The following is a 12,429-nucleotide window of genomic DNA, read 5'->3' on the forward strand; positions in this document are numbered from 1 at the left end:
TATGTAGAGATGCCCGCCTCTACATAACTTTGGCGGATCCACTACTGCTTCTAAATCCACTCCAGCTCCCTTGTTGGCGTAGATTTAGACCATTTTCTATTCCTAAAACAAGCGTAGATAATGATGAATGAGATGGGCCTGCCGGCCTGTTCCCTTTCACCGCCAACTTTTGTAGACTTGGCATGAGCAGGGAAAAGTCGCAGATTGCGGCGCAAAGAATCTTTGCGCCACAAGGTCAAAAGCGTATTAATTATAATGTCTGAAGCCTTCAATATCAATGTCCCCCCGTGATGCATTCGAAGCCTTAAGCTAATTCCCCCTTAAAATGGCCTTCTACTTCCTTGAAGTATCTGGGGATTCAGTTGTCGGCGATCCTAGCCTACTTTTTTTCTCTTAATTTGTCCCCATTATTAAACCTAGACAAAACGAACCATTATATAAAAGATATTTGGGAATATATTTATAATAAAGTAATATTTAAATATTTTCATTTTCTTAACTCCCGGAGAACCCCTTTAATGGTATTTTCACACTTGCGGCAGAGGATTTTGACAGGCAGTTCCATCGCCGGACGCAAACAGATGCATTTGTGAGACGGATCGGAATGCGGATCCGTCTGACAAATGCATTGCAATACCGGATCAGTCTTTCCAGTTGTCATCTGGAAAAACTGATCCGGAATTTACTTTTTTCTCATTTTTAAAGGTCTGCGAATGCGCAGATGGGGAAACTGGATCCGGTTTTCCGGAACACTTAGTACCGGATCTGGCATTAATACATTTCAATGCATTCCGGCAAGTGTTCAGGATTTTTGTCCGGAGAGAAAACTGCAGCATGCTGCAGTATTTTCTCTGGCCAAAAAACGTAAGAGGGACTGAAATGATGCATCCTGAACCCTTAATTATGTGTTCTAGGTCAGTGAAGATTTTTTTATTGTATACTTTTATCGGCACATAAGCAATTCTCAACTGTGATATTATTACATTTTGACTATGGTCTCAACAGTATCTCCAAGGACGCGGACCATGTAATGCGCTGCGGACTATAAACTTTGCATCCCACAATTGACACATACTTAGGCCAACCAATAGGGGACTGTCTAGGCACACGTCATAATATGTACCCCACCCCTGGACCTGCAGCGATCACGCGCATGTGTGACCCTACACAGTTGCCGGGAACTGGTATTTCCACTGGGACCGGAACCTACTTCGTGGATCGCATAGCTTTCCACACGGACACCACGTGTGGACTATTCATCATGAGGAATCTTTTGTACGCGCACGCATTAGTAGTTCCATGCCGTTAGTAGTTCCTTACGTGTAGCCTATTCCTCAAGGATTTATCCTTTATATTCAGACAACAGCACTTTTCACTGATAAGCAGGCGCAGATTCTGGATCACACATAAACATTAGAAATGCAACTATAGGTATGTTTATTTACTTTTTACTCCGTACCATGTATCTGTGTTTATTTTATATATTACCATATAATTTATCCTGATGTTTATAATCTATGGTTTTAATCTAAGTTTTGGTTAGTCATTACACCCATTGTCACCCTTCCCTTCCTTTATATTCTTACAGTGATTTATAGGGGGACTGGAATCCAACTTTATGCTTCACATACAGGGGCTTCTCCTAGTGTGCACTGCACCTTCTGTTTAATTACTGTTTTTGTTTATTATTCCTTATGTTTATTGCACTTAACCACTTCTGTCAACAAATGGAGTGAATTTGAGAGGATGTTATCCTGGAATACAATGACTCCAGTCCTCAAGCCGCTGTTTGTATGCAAGGCTCCAGTGGTGATATGCAGGTCCACGGCACGTAATCACTGTCCTCAGTGGTAGATGGCACAAGACCACTGAGAACAGTGATTGGCTGCAGTAGTCAAATGCCATATACCTGCACATCATAGCTACAGCCTCGTATGCAAACCCAGGAGGAGGACCGGACTGGTGGCAAAGGACACGGCACAGGAGAAAGAGGTCGGTATATCATCTTTTTTTAAAATTTAAAGCATTAAGGGGCATGGGCGAAATTTATAAGTAATTTCTGCAACCCCTTTAAGACATATGACAGCCAAACAATCACTCAAACGACAGGGAAATAAGGCTCCTCTGGCAGTGGGGTTACTCCTGCAGGTAACAAAAGTCAACACAGCCAATATTTTTCCCCTCAACATCAGTCGTCATGGATAAGGGTGCCTATTCTGCCAAAACTGACAGGTTTGGATGACTTTCACCTGACGTGTCCGGGCAGTTTTAGGTCCTCTACATTATGGTCAGAATGGTCTTGTCTTTGGTCACCTTTACTCAATACTGTGCATTTCATGAAAAGTTATGAATTGTATGTCTGCATATAACTTAATGGAGATGTACATCTCTTAGATACCTGTAATATATATGCAGGGTCTGGATCTCTTCTTCCAGCTTTTTATAGTCCCCCATTAACTTGTCCTGATTATGTTGAAGAAATGTCACTGGAGCCTGGAGGAAAGAAAGAAACAGTAATGTGAGCAAACTGCCTGTAGGCCAAAACTGGTCATACTAATTAGATGCATGTCAGCCGACCATCTGATGATTGTAGGGACTTCCCAACTCTCTCCTGATGGAAGGGGAGATAAGGATCGGGCAGTTGGACTTCAACATGCTTGATCCGTTTATTGCCAGGAAGATAAACTGCCATGACCGATTGGCAGCCGCTTACTCCCCTCTCCCCATTCAGGACACGTGCATGGCCAAACGTTCATCTCTACGCGAGCAGTCAAGGGAGATACCTGTCGACTGTTCAGCCAGCAGCTACCTAATATTTCAGGTCAGCTTAAAGGGGTTATCCCATGATTAATGTAAAAAATCATACATAATCTAGACCATGACAACCTCTTTCTAACAAAGCTAGAAACAGCCCTGTACCTCCCATGGATCCAGAGATCTCCCCATTCATTGCTCCAATTGCTCGGCTAGATTCACTTCAAGCTGGCAGCTTAGTTGGCGTGTCCTTTCTCAGGCGCCATGTCCGTTCTGCTGCAGCTGGTGGCAGATGAAGGATGGAGCTGAGCTCAGTGAGCAGGACAAAGAAATTAGAAAAAGAGCAACCAGCAGATGGCGCTATACAGATAGATTTCATAGAATAACTCAGTAGCGGTAATACAGTCTTGTGAAAAAATTAGGACACCCTTTGAAAGCATGTGGTTTTTTGTAACATTTTTAATAAATGGTTATTTCATCTCCGTTTCAACAATACAGAGAGATTAAAGTAATCCGACTAAACAAAGAAAACTGAAGAAAAGTCTTTTCAAGATCTTCTGTAAATGTCATTCTACAAAAATGCCTATTCTAACTGAGGAAAAAGATAGGACACCCTTGCCCCTAATAGCGAGTGTTACCTCCTTTGGCTGAAATAACTGCAGTGAGACGGTTCTTGTAGCCATCTACCAGTCTTCGACATCGGTCTGAGGAAATTTTACCCCACTCCTCAATGCAGAACTTTTTCAGCTGTGAGATGTTTGAGGGGTTTCTTGCACGTACAGCCCTTTTCAAGTCACCCCACAGCATCTCAATGGGATTCAAATCTGGACTTTGACTTGGCCATTCCAGGACTCTCCATTTCTTCTTTTTCAGCCAATCTTTGGTTGATTTACTAGTATGTTTTGGGTCATTGTCATGTTGCATGGTCCAGTTCCGCTTCAGCTTTAATTTTCTAACTGATGGTCTCACATGTTCTTCAAGCACCTTCTGATACACAGTAGAATTCATCGTGGATTCTATGATGGTGAGCTGACCAGGTCCTGCTGCAGCAAAGCAGCCCCAAACCATGACACTTCCACCTCCATGCTTCACAGTTGGTATGAGGTTCTTTTCTTGGAATGCTGTGTTTGGTTTACGCCAAACATGTCCTCTGCTGTTGTGTCCAAATAATTCAATTTTGGACTCATCTGTCTAAAGAACATTATTCCAGAAGTCCTGGTCTTTGTCAACTTTATCGCTGGCAAATGTCAGTCTGGCCTCGATGTTTCTCTTGGAAAGCAAAGGTTTCCTCCTTGCACACCTCCCATGCAAGTTAAACTTGTACAGTCTCTTTCTGATTGTAGAGGCATGTACTTCTACATCAACAGTAGCCAGAGCCTGCTGTAGTTCTCGAGATGACACTTTAGGGTTTTTGGATATCTCTTTTAGCATCTTGCGGTCTGCTCTTGGGGTGAACTTGCTGGGGCGACCAGTCCTGGGCATGTTGGCAGTTGTTTTGAAAGCCCTCCACTTGTAGACTATCTTCCGGACAGTGGAATGGCTGATTTCAAAATCTTTTGAGATCTTTTTAAATCCCTTCCCAGACTCATAGGCTGCTACAATCTTTTTTCTGAAGTCCTCTGACAGCTCTTTTGCTCTCACCATGGTGCTCACTCTCACTTCAACAGTCAGGAGCACACCAAACTAAATGTCTGAGGTTTAAATAGGGCAAGCCTCATTCAACATGCAGAGTAACGATCTACTAATTATGTGCACCTGGTGTGATATACCTGTGTGAGATCTGAGCCAATTCAAGAGGGAATACATGTGAGGGTGTCCTATCTTTTTCCTCAGTTAGAATAGGCATTTTTGTAGAATGACATTTACAGAAGATCTTGAAAAGACTTTTCTTCAGTTTTCTTTGTTTAGTTGGATTACTTTAATCTCTCTGTATTGTTGAAACGGAGATGAAATAACCATTTATTAAAAATGTTACAAAAAACCACATGCTTTCAAAGGGTGTCCTAATTTTTTCACATGACTGTAAATCTTTAATTACATGCAATTAAAAAATGATTCCTATCTAGGTGCTGGTTTGAAAACTGTACAATATTATTCGAGGGACAACAGTAACCGTCTAGGATACAACATCTAAAGGACATGTACCATCCGAACTTGTGGCAGTCAGAGTCGTAACCATTTCGGAGTACAAATCCCAAAACACAGAAGAAACACTCACAACCACTGATTGGGGCAGGCAATATCACATATTCATTTACAGCTGTGCCATTCTCCTGTTATTCCTCTTGGAAATTAATAAATAAATTGACAAGTGGGCATTACCATCTGAATGTCATTGTCAATGGGGTGTGTTCCTACACAGTCTGCGCTATTTAGACAGCTTTAAATTCTACAGGGACAAGCCTCTCTGACGTGAGTGGTAACACTTGCTATTTTATTCAAAGATTTCCAGGAAGAACAACGGAGGAATAGCACAATATAGGATTGTAAAGAAAAGATGCTTCAGAATTACTAAAAACATATCCAGAGAGCTGGCAGGTCTGTCTGTAAAGAATCCCAGTGTCTACAGGGAGTGCAGAATTATTAGGCAAATGAGTATTTTGACCACATCATCCTCTTTATGCATGTTGTCTTACTCCAAGCTGTATAGGCTCGAAAGCCTACTACCAATTAAGCATATTAGGTGATGTGCATCTCTGTAATGAGAAGGGGTGTGGTCTAATGACATCAACACCCTATATCAGGTGTGCATAATTATTAGGCAACTTCCTTTCCTTTGGCAAAATGGGTCAAAAGAAGGACTTGACAGGCTCAGAAAAGTCAAAAATAGTGAGATATCTTGCAGAGGGATGCAGCACTCTTAAAATTGCAAAGCTTCTGAAGCGTGATCATCGAACAATCAAGCGTTTCATTCAAAATAGTCAACAGGGTCGCAAGAAGCGTGTGGAAAAACCAAGGCGCAAAATAACTGCCCATGAACTGAGAAAAGTCAAGCGTGCAGCTGCCAAGATGCCACTTGCCACCAGTTTGGCCATATTTCAGAGCTGCAACATCACTGGAGTGCCCAAAAGCACAAGGTGTGCAATACTCAGAGACATGGCCAAGGTAAGAAAGGCTGAAAGACGACCACCACTGAACAAGACACACAAGCTGAAACGTCAAGACTGGGCCAAGAATTATCTCAGGACTGATTTTTCTAAGGTTTTATGGACTGATGAAATGAGAGTGAGTCTTGATGGGCCAGATGGATGGGCCCGTGGCTGGATTGGTAAAGGGCAGAGAGCTCCAGTCCGACTCAGACGCCAGCAAGGTGGAGGTGGAGTACTGGTTTGGGCTGGTATCATCAAAGATGAGCTTGTGGGGCCTTTTCGGGTTGAGGATGGAGTCAAGCTCAACTCCCAGTCCTACTGCCAGTTTCTGGAAGACACCTTCTTCAAGCAGTGGTACAGGAAGAAGTCTGCATCCTTCAAGAAAAACATGATTTTCATGCAGGACAATGCTCCATCACACGCGTCCAAGTACTCCACAGCGTGGCTGGCAAGAAAGGGTATAAAAGAAGAAAATCTAATGACATGGCCTCCTTGTTCACCTTGTGAACCTGTGGTCCATCATCAAATGTGAGATTTACAAGGAGGGAAAACAGTACACCTCTCTGAACAGTGTCTGGGAGGCTGTGGTTGCTGCTGCACGCAATGTTGATGGTGAACAGATCAAAACACTGACAGAATCCATGGATGGCAGGCTTTTGAGTGTCCTTGCAAAGAAAGGTGGGTATATTGGTCACTGATTTGTTTTTGTTTTGTTTTTGAATGTCAGAAATGTATATTTGTGAATGTTGAGATGTTATATTGGTTTCACTAGTAAAAATAAATAATTGAAATGGGTATATATTTGTTTTTTGGTAAGTTGCCTAATAATTATGCACAGTAATAGTCACCTGCACACACAGATATCCCCCTAAAATAGCTAAAACTAAAAACAAACTAAAAACTACTTCCAAAAATATTCAGCTTTGATATTAATGAGTTTTTTGGGTTCATTGAGAACATGGTTGTTGTTCAATAATAAAATTAATCCTCAAAAATACAACTTGCCTAATAATTCTGCACTCCCTGTAAGTGGTTAAACGACAACCAGTAAGCAGTAATCTCACCATCCCGGGATAATAACTCTTAATTTATCCCCTTTCTCTATTTGAGCTTTGTATGTATGTTTGGCATTGTCTAGCCATAGTGCTATTATGTATATATGCCTAAACTTTGCTGAACTTTCAATGATTGCGTCACGTCCCTCTCTAAATGGGTTTATTTAAAACAGAGAAAAATGGTCGATTTTTGTTCAATTTTGCATATTTTTATATGGAAGAGTACTGGAAATGGAAAAAAAATAATAATTGAAAAGTGCACATGATCAATAAAGCAGCATGGCACAACATAATATTTCTGGGAACAAAGTAGAATAAAACCTTACAATGGAAAAAACTACAGTCATCGGTGGTGTGTGGCCTTCAGCGACAGACAAGGATGTATAGATTTAATGAGTATTAATAATAGCAGCGCCTCATTTTCTAATGTACGTCAGAGAAAAGAGAATAGGGGTTAAAGTGTCACCCGTACAGGCAGCAATGTTCTAGGCGGCTGCAATTATTTCTTCTCACAGTTTGTACCTAATAACCATCTGCCTAAGTAAACACTCCTAGGCTCTAACGACAAAAAGTCTTCAATCCCTAAAGTTTTTTCTTGTTGTACTGTTCTGCCTATTTTAAGTTTAAACTACATTGCGGGTGATGCTAGGGAGGCTTGTTCCCTTCGTGGCCTGCTATTGGCTGCCACCAATACCCTCCAAGCCAATGATCCGCACGACAGGGAGATGCAGCGGCGGCCGTGCGGGCATCATAAGCAATCTTGGTGCTGGGGAACGAGGTAAGTACAATCTGTGTGAGGGGCCCGGGCATTTGGGGGGTTGGAAAACCACTTTAACGTTTCGTGTTTACATCTCTCTCTACATATTCCTTAGGCTACATGCACACGACCATTGTCCGCAAAACACGGATGGCGTCCGTGTGCGTTCCGCAATTTGCTGAACGGCACGGACAGCCTTTAATATAACTGCTTATTCTTGTCCGCAAAACGCGGACAAGAATAGGAAAGGTTCTTTTTTTTTGGCGGACCACGGAACGGAGCAACTCCGTGTGCTGTCCGCATCTTTTGCGGCCCCACTGAAGTGAATGGGTCCGCATCTGAGCCGCCAAAACTGCGGCTCGGATGCGGACCAAAACAACGGCCGTGTGCACGAGGCCTTAGTCAAAGAATATTCTTAGAATGGTAGGTATATCCATGGTTACAGACTACAAACAAACCCAGTAGTCATGCTCTCTGTTCTACAGGTCTCAGTCAATTCTCAGTAAAAATACACTGGCAGACATTTACTTAGCTAAATGTGCTAGATTGTCTTAAAGGGGCTTTCTCATCTTAACATTTGTGGTATATTGGTAGGTTTTACCGTAAATGTCAGACAAGACCCAACCCTAGCTCAAGAATTGGGCTCCTTAACTGAAAGAGAGCAAACTACAAATGAGTGGCATTCTCCCCATTTACTGCTATCAGATACTTTTTTGGAAGTCCCATAGCAGTGAATGGAGAGCAAACCGCGCAGGAGCAGCCACCTCTCCATTCACTGATATGGGACTGCTGGAAATAGCCGAGCCAGTGTTCCGCTATTTTTTTAAACCTCCATATCGGTGAATGGTGGGTGGCCCAGCATGTGTAGCTTCTCTCCCTTCACTTCGGGGACTCTGTTCTAGAGACAAGAGCAGGTCTCAGAGGTGGGACCCGCACTTGTCTGACATTTGTGACATGGGAAAGCCCCTGTAATTTGGACCAGAAAACAGGAGTACATGCGTTGCACCACATTTATTATGTGTTTAATACATTTTTGGAGGCGTGAATTTTCCCTTATCCTTTTGTGTTTTATAACTGAAGGCGTTTTCAGAACCCGGTGGAGCAGGCAATTGACGGGAAGGAGGCGTTTGTTCCCAACAACTGCCTGCTCGTCAGTGGCGGTGAAGCGCTGCATTTACATGCAGTAATCCCCTCCACTATATGGGGATAAGCGATATTCTCCCTGTCAATAGACCTTTACTTACTGTTGACCTTGCTTTAGTATAAGTTATCAGATTGGCAAGGTCTAGGAATAACAGGCATGGCCATTACAGAATGGATGGAGCCATGTAGATGAAGCCCCAGAGTTTGTGAAAATGGTTGATCAGTAACCTCTGCCAATCTGATTTTTGATGACCTATTCTAGTTAAGTCTTGGAAAACCCCTTTAATTGTTGTTATTATTTTGGTGATATATGCTTTATTTTCAAGCAATGGTCAAAATGTGTAAAATGAAGATTCCACTAAATAAATAAATCAATCACGGGGACCAAGAACAGTCAGGAAGATCTCAGGTTCTGGAGGTTGTTGGGGTTCTGGAGACTGAATACATTCTGCAACCTGCTACATACATAAAATGAGCAGAAAGCTACAAAAAAATGTGTCTTTTGATATTTTCATACTCTGACAATTAAGCCCCAACATTCTGCATGGGACTCGCACACTTGCTGCTCGCACCGTATTTCTCTGCCAAGTTAGCAGACTGTTTGAAAGAAAGAAAATCACATCCTGTTAAGCCCAAACAGCAAACACTCTCCATATGTCAAAATGAAGATCTCCAACTGGGACAAAAGCCAAGAGAGTCTCCCTCCTCCCCAACCTTTATGGGTTATAGTGCAGTCTACTAGTAGGATGCCTTACGTCTTCCATGCCTCAGCCCGAGACACCTGCTTGCTCACTGCTCCCTGCCAATAAAATAATAAATCGCATAAACCTAACAGGACTCTGGAATGATGCAACTGCTGTTAAGAGGAAAGGGTTGGGTTACCTGCGAAACTTACAAAGGGGGGAAGGTACTGTGTGTTCACGAGTCTCTGCCAACTGAAACGGTACTGAAGCAAAGGGTAATTATCAGCATTTAGCTTGGTGCAGGTTTGTATCTTGGAAATATTCTTGCAAGTCCTTAGTCCCAGAATACTCTTAGAATGTGTCACCACACAGACCATGGTCTAACATAATAGAGTGAGCAATGCCCCATCATCACAATGTTTGGTGAACTCAAATGTAACAAACATTAGCTGCACGCCTTTCTATCAATGAGTGTCACGGGTAATGGGTGTGGAGCTAACTAACTGATTTGACTTAGGGCTAGACCTAAGGGCATTAATTATCCTGGCAGTCCCCTGGTTTTCACCCTTTAACATCTATATAAGGATCTGGCCTTCGCTGTAGGGGAGCCACCAGGCCGCTACCTCTTGGAGTGGTCCCAGTGTAGTTGGCAGTTGCAAGGCACTGAGGGGGTCAGTCAATACTTAGAGTTGGGAAACAAGCAGTGGTCAGAGCAGGTAGCATAAGTGCAAATCCATGAAACAAACTATGAAACCTAAAGCTCAAGCACCCTCCCCTACGGGAAGGTGCCTCAAATATCCTAAAGTGTCCAGCCATTGGCTGGAGAAAACTAAGAACTAGGGTGCACGTACGCTGACCCTTTAAGAGCTGGGGAGCGCACTCACATGCCCTAGAGACAGCCCTGGAAGCCTTCACAGAGAATTGCAGCTTACAGAATCCACATGCAGTGCCCGCTGTCGTCATCAGAGAAGGAGTCCCATGGCACCCATGCACACCCAAGGGAGTGCGGCAGCAAGTGGGCACAGGTTACCATTGCAAAAGAGAGTTTGTGGCCAGTCAGAAGCAGTGGAAGGGTCACATAATGCCTCCACATTGAAGCAGAAAGTGTTCCAACACATCATCTAAGACATCATCTGTAACCATTACTGTAGCCCCATCAAAGCATCTTATTAACACTCCAATTTTAAGGCGGTCTGTCTGGTGATCGAAGAACTAGGGAACATTTGTTTTCCCAAGTGAAAGCCATGTAAGTCAATAAGTAGATGACCATAATATGGCTCTCTCTAGTAGCCCTATAGTTAATGTATTGGACCCCATCAGAACAAAGCAGAGACACTTTGCCAAAACATAACCTTTCCCATCATATTTCTACTGAGCCAACTGTGTATGTGGTGATCAAACGACATCTAATCTGCATGGCTAGCCTTCGATAATTTTGGTTAAAATGGTCTGTTTTGATCATATTAGACTTATGTGAATAGTCACCTTAAAATTGCCTAGAGTTGATGAAAATTGCCCGATTTTAAGAATGTTCATCTGGTGAAATGTAACAATTAACAATTGTTTTTGCTGATCAATGACAATCGGAAAAAAAAGTCAGCTAAATTACTGAAAATAGTCTTCCTAAAAGGATCATGCGTACATCGCGAAGGGTTATAAATTCATCTAGTGAGTATGGCCAGCTTTAGAGTTCCATGAAGAGTTTTACAATACAAATATACAGTAACCAAGATAATTCTAAAGGCTTCACAAAACTTTTGATCACAGATGCTTCTAATGTGTATCTTCTTTCATTTTTATTATTGTCAAGTTACGATTAACTTTTATTTTATCTGTTTGCTTTGCCTAGGCTTTGTATACACACAGACTCAACTGGAAGTATAAACCTTATCTATTTCCTTATTATTTGCAATAACATTTCTTTATTACTTGTATTATGATTAGGGATGAGCGAATCGACTTCGGATGACACATCCAAAGTCGATTCGCATAAAACTTCGTTTCAATACTGTACGGAGTGAGTGCTCCGTAGAGCATTAGAATGTATTGGCTCCGATGAGCCAAAGTTATTACTTTGCGAAGTCTCGTGAGAACTTCAGAAATTGTTTTATACTGTAAAAAAACCTTTCCCGAACTCGGGTTCAGTTCCAAGTGGTACCTTGGACCCAAACCTGAGTTCGAAAATGTTTTTTTACAGTATAAATCAATTTCTGAAGTGTATGGGAGCACAGATTCCACTGGGGGGTCCAGTGAATGATGTGCAGGCCGGAGCACACATTTCTGCTCTTGCCTGTCCACTCTACTAGAACCTGGCATAGATGTGCTATACCAAGGAGCAATGATGTGCTATGCAGAGCTCCTACCTCCTGCTCGCCCCACTGTGTGAAAAGCCTGCACCGATGGGGTATGAAAGGCTTTAGCAGAGCGGAGTGAATGTCGGCAGGACCTCTACATTGCTCTCTACTACTCCTGCCTGTGCCCGCTCCACTGAAGATGGCATAGTAGATCTATGCCAGACTTTAGTATGGTGGACAGGCAGGAGCAGTGATGTGTGCTCCTGCCTGTATATTGCTCACTGGGCCTCCCCAGTGGAATCCATGCTCCTATACACCGCTGACATGATTTCAAAGAGCTATTTTGCATAGAAAACATTAAAAAAATAAAGTATGAGGGATGAGCAAATCGACTTCGGATGAAACATCCAAAGTCGATTAGCATGAAACTTCATTTGAAATTAAGTTGTATGCGATATTGAAACGAAGTTTTATGCGAATCGACTTCGGATGTTTCATCCGAAGTCGATTCACTCATCCCTATAAAGTATATTAAAAAATATATATTTTAGGAGATTTAGAATAGGTTTCAGTAAAGTTGATTCCAAAGTTTAGGTACACATTAAGGCTGTCATAAGTTGGGGGTTATATCAAGGAGGCCCAATAGCAATATGT

At 42.4% G+C, this 12,429-nt stretch overlaps 1 protein-coding gene across 3 annotated transcripts in view; it reads right to left on the bottom strand.

Annotated features, from left to right (window-relative positions):
* MIPOL1 (mirror-image polydactyly 1) overlaps nt 1–12,429 on the bottom strand; it is a 384,033-nt gene that overhangs the window by 101,541 nt on the left and 270,063 nt on the right. For all 3 annotated transcript variants that reach the window (XM_040412311.1, XM_040412310.1, XM_040412313.1), the window contains one exon: nt 2,399–2,493. In XM_040412311.1, the coding sequence (XP_040268245.1) occupies nt 2,399–2,493 (95 nt within the window). The remainder of the gene's footprint in view (nt 1–2,398; nt 2,494–12,429) is intronic.

The sequence above is a fragment of the Bufo bufo genome, chromosome 11, assembly GCF_905171765.1.
Source record: "Bufo bufo chromosome 11, aBufBuf1.1, whole genome shotgun sequence".
NCBI lineage: Eukaryota > Metazoa > Chordata > Amphibia > Anura > Bufonidae > Bufo > Bufo bufo.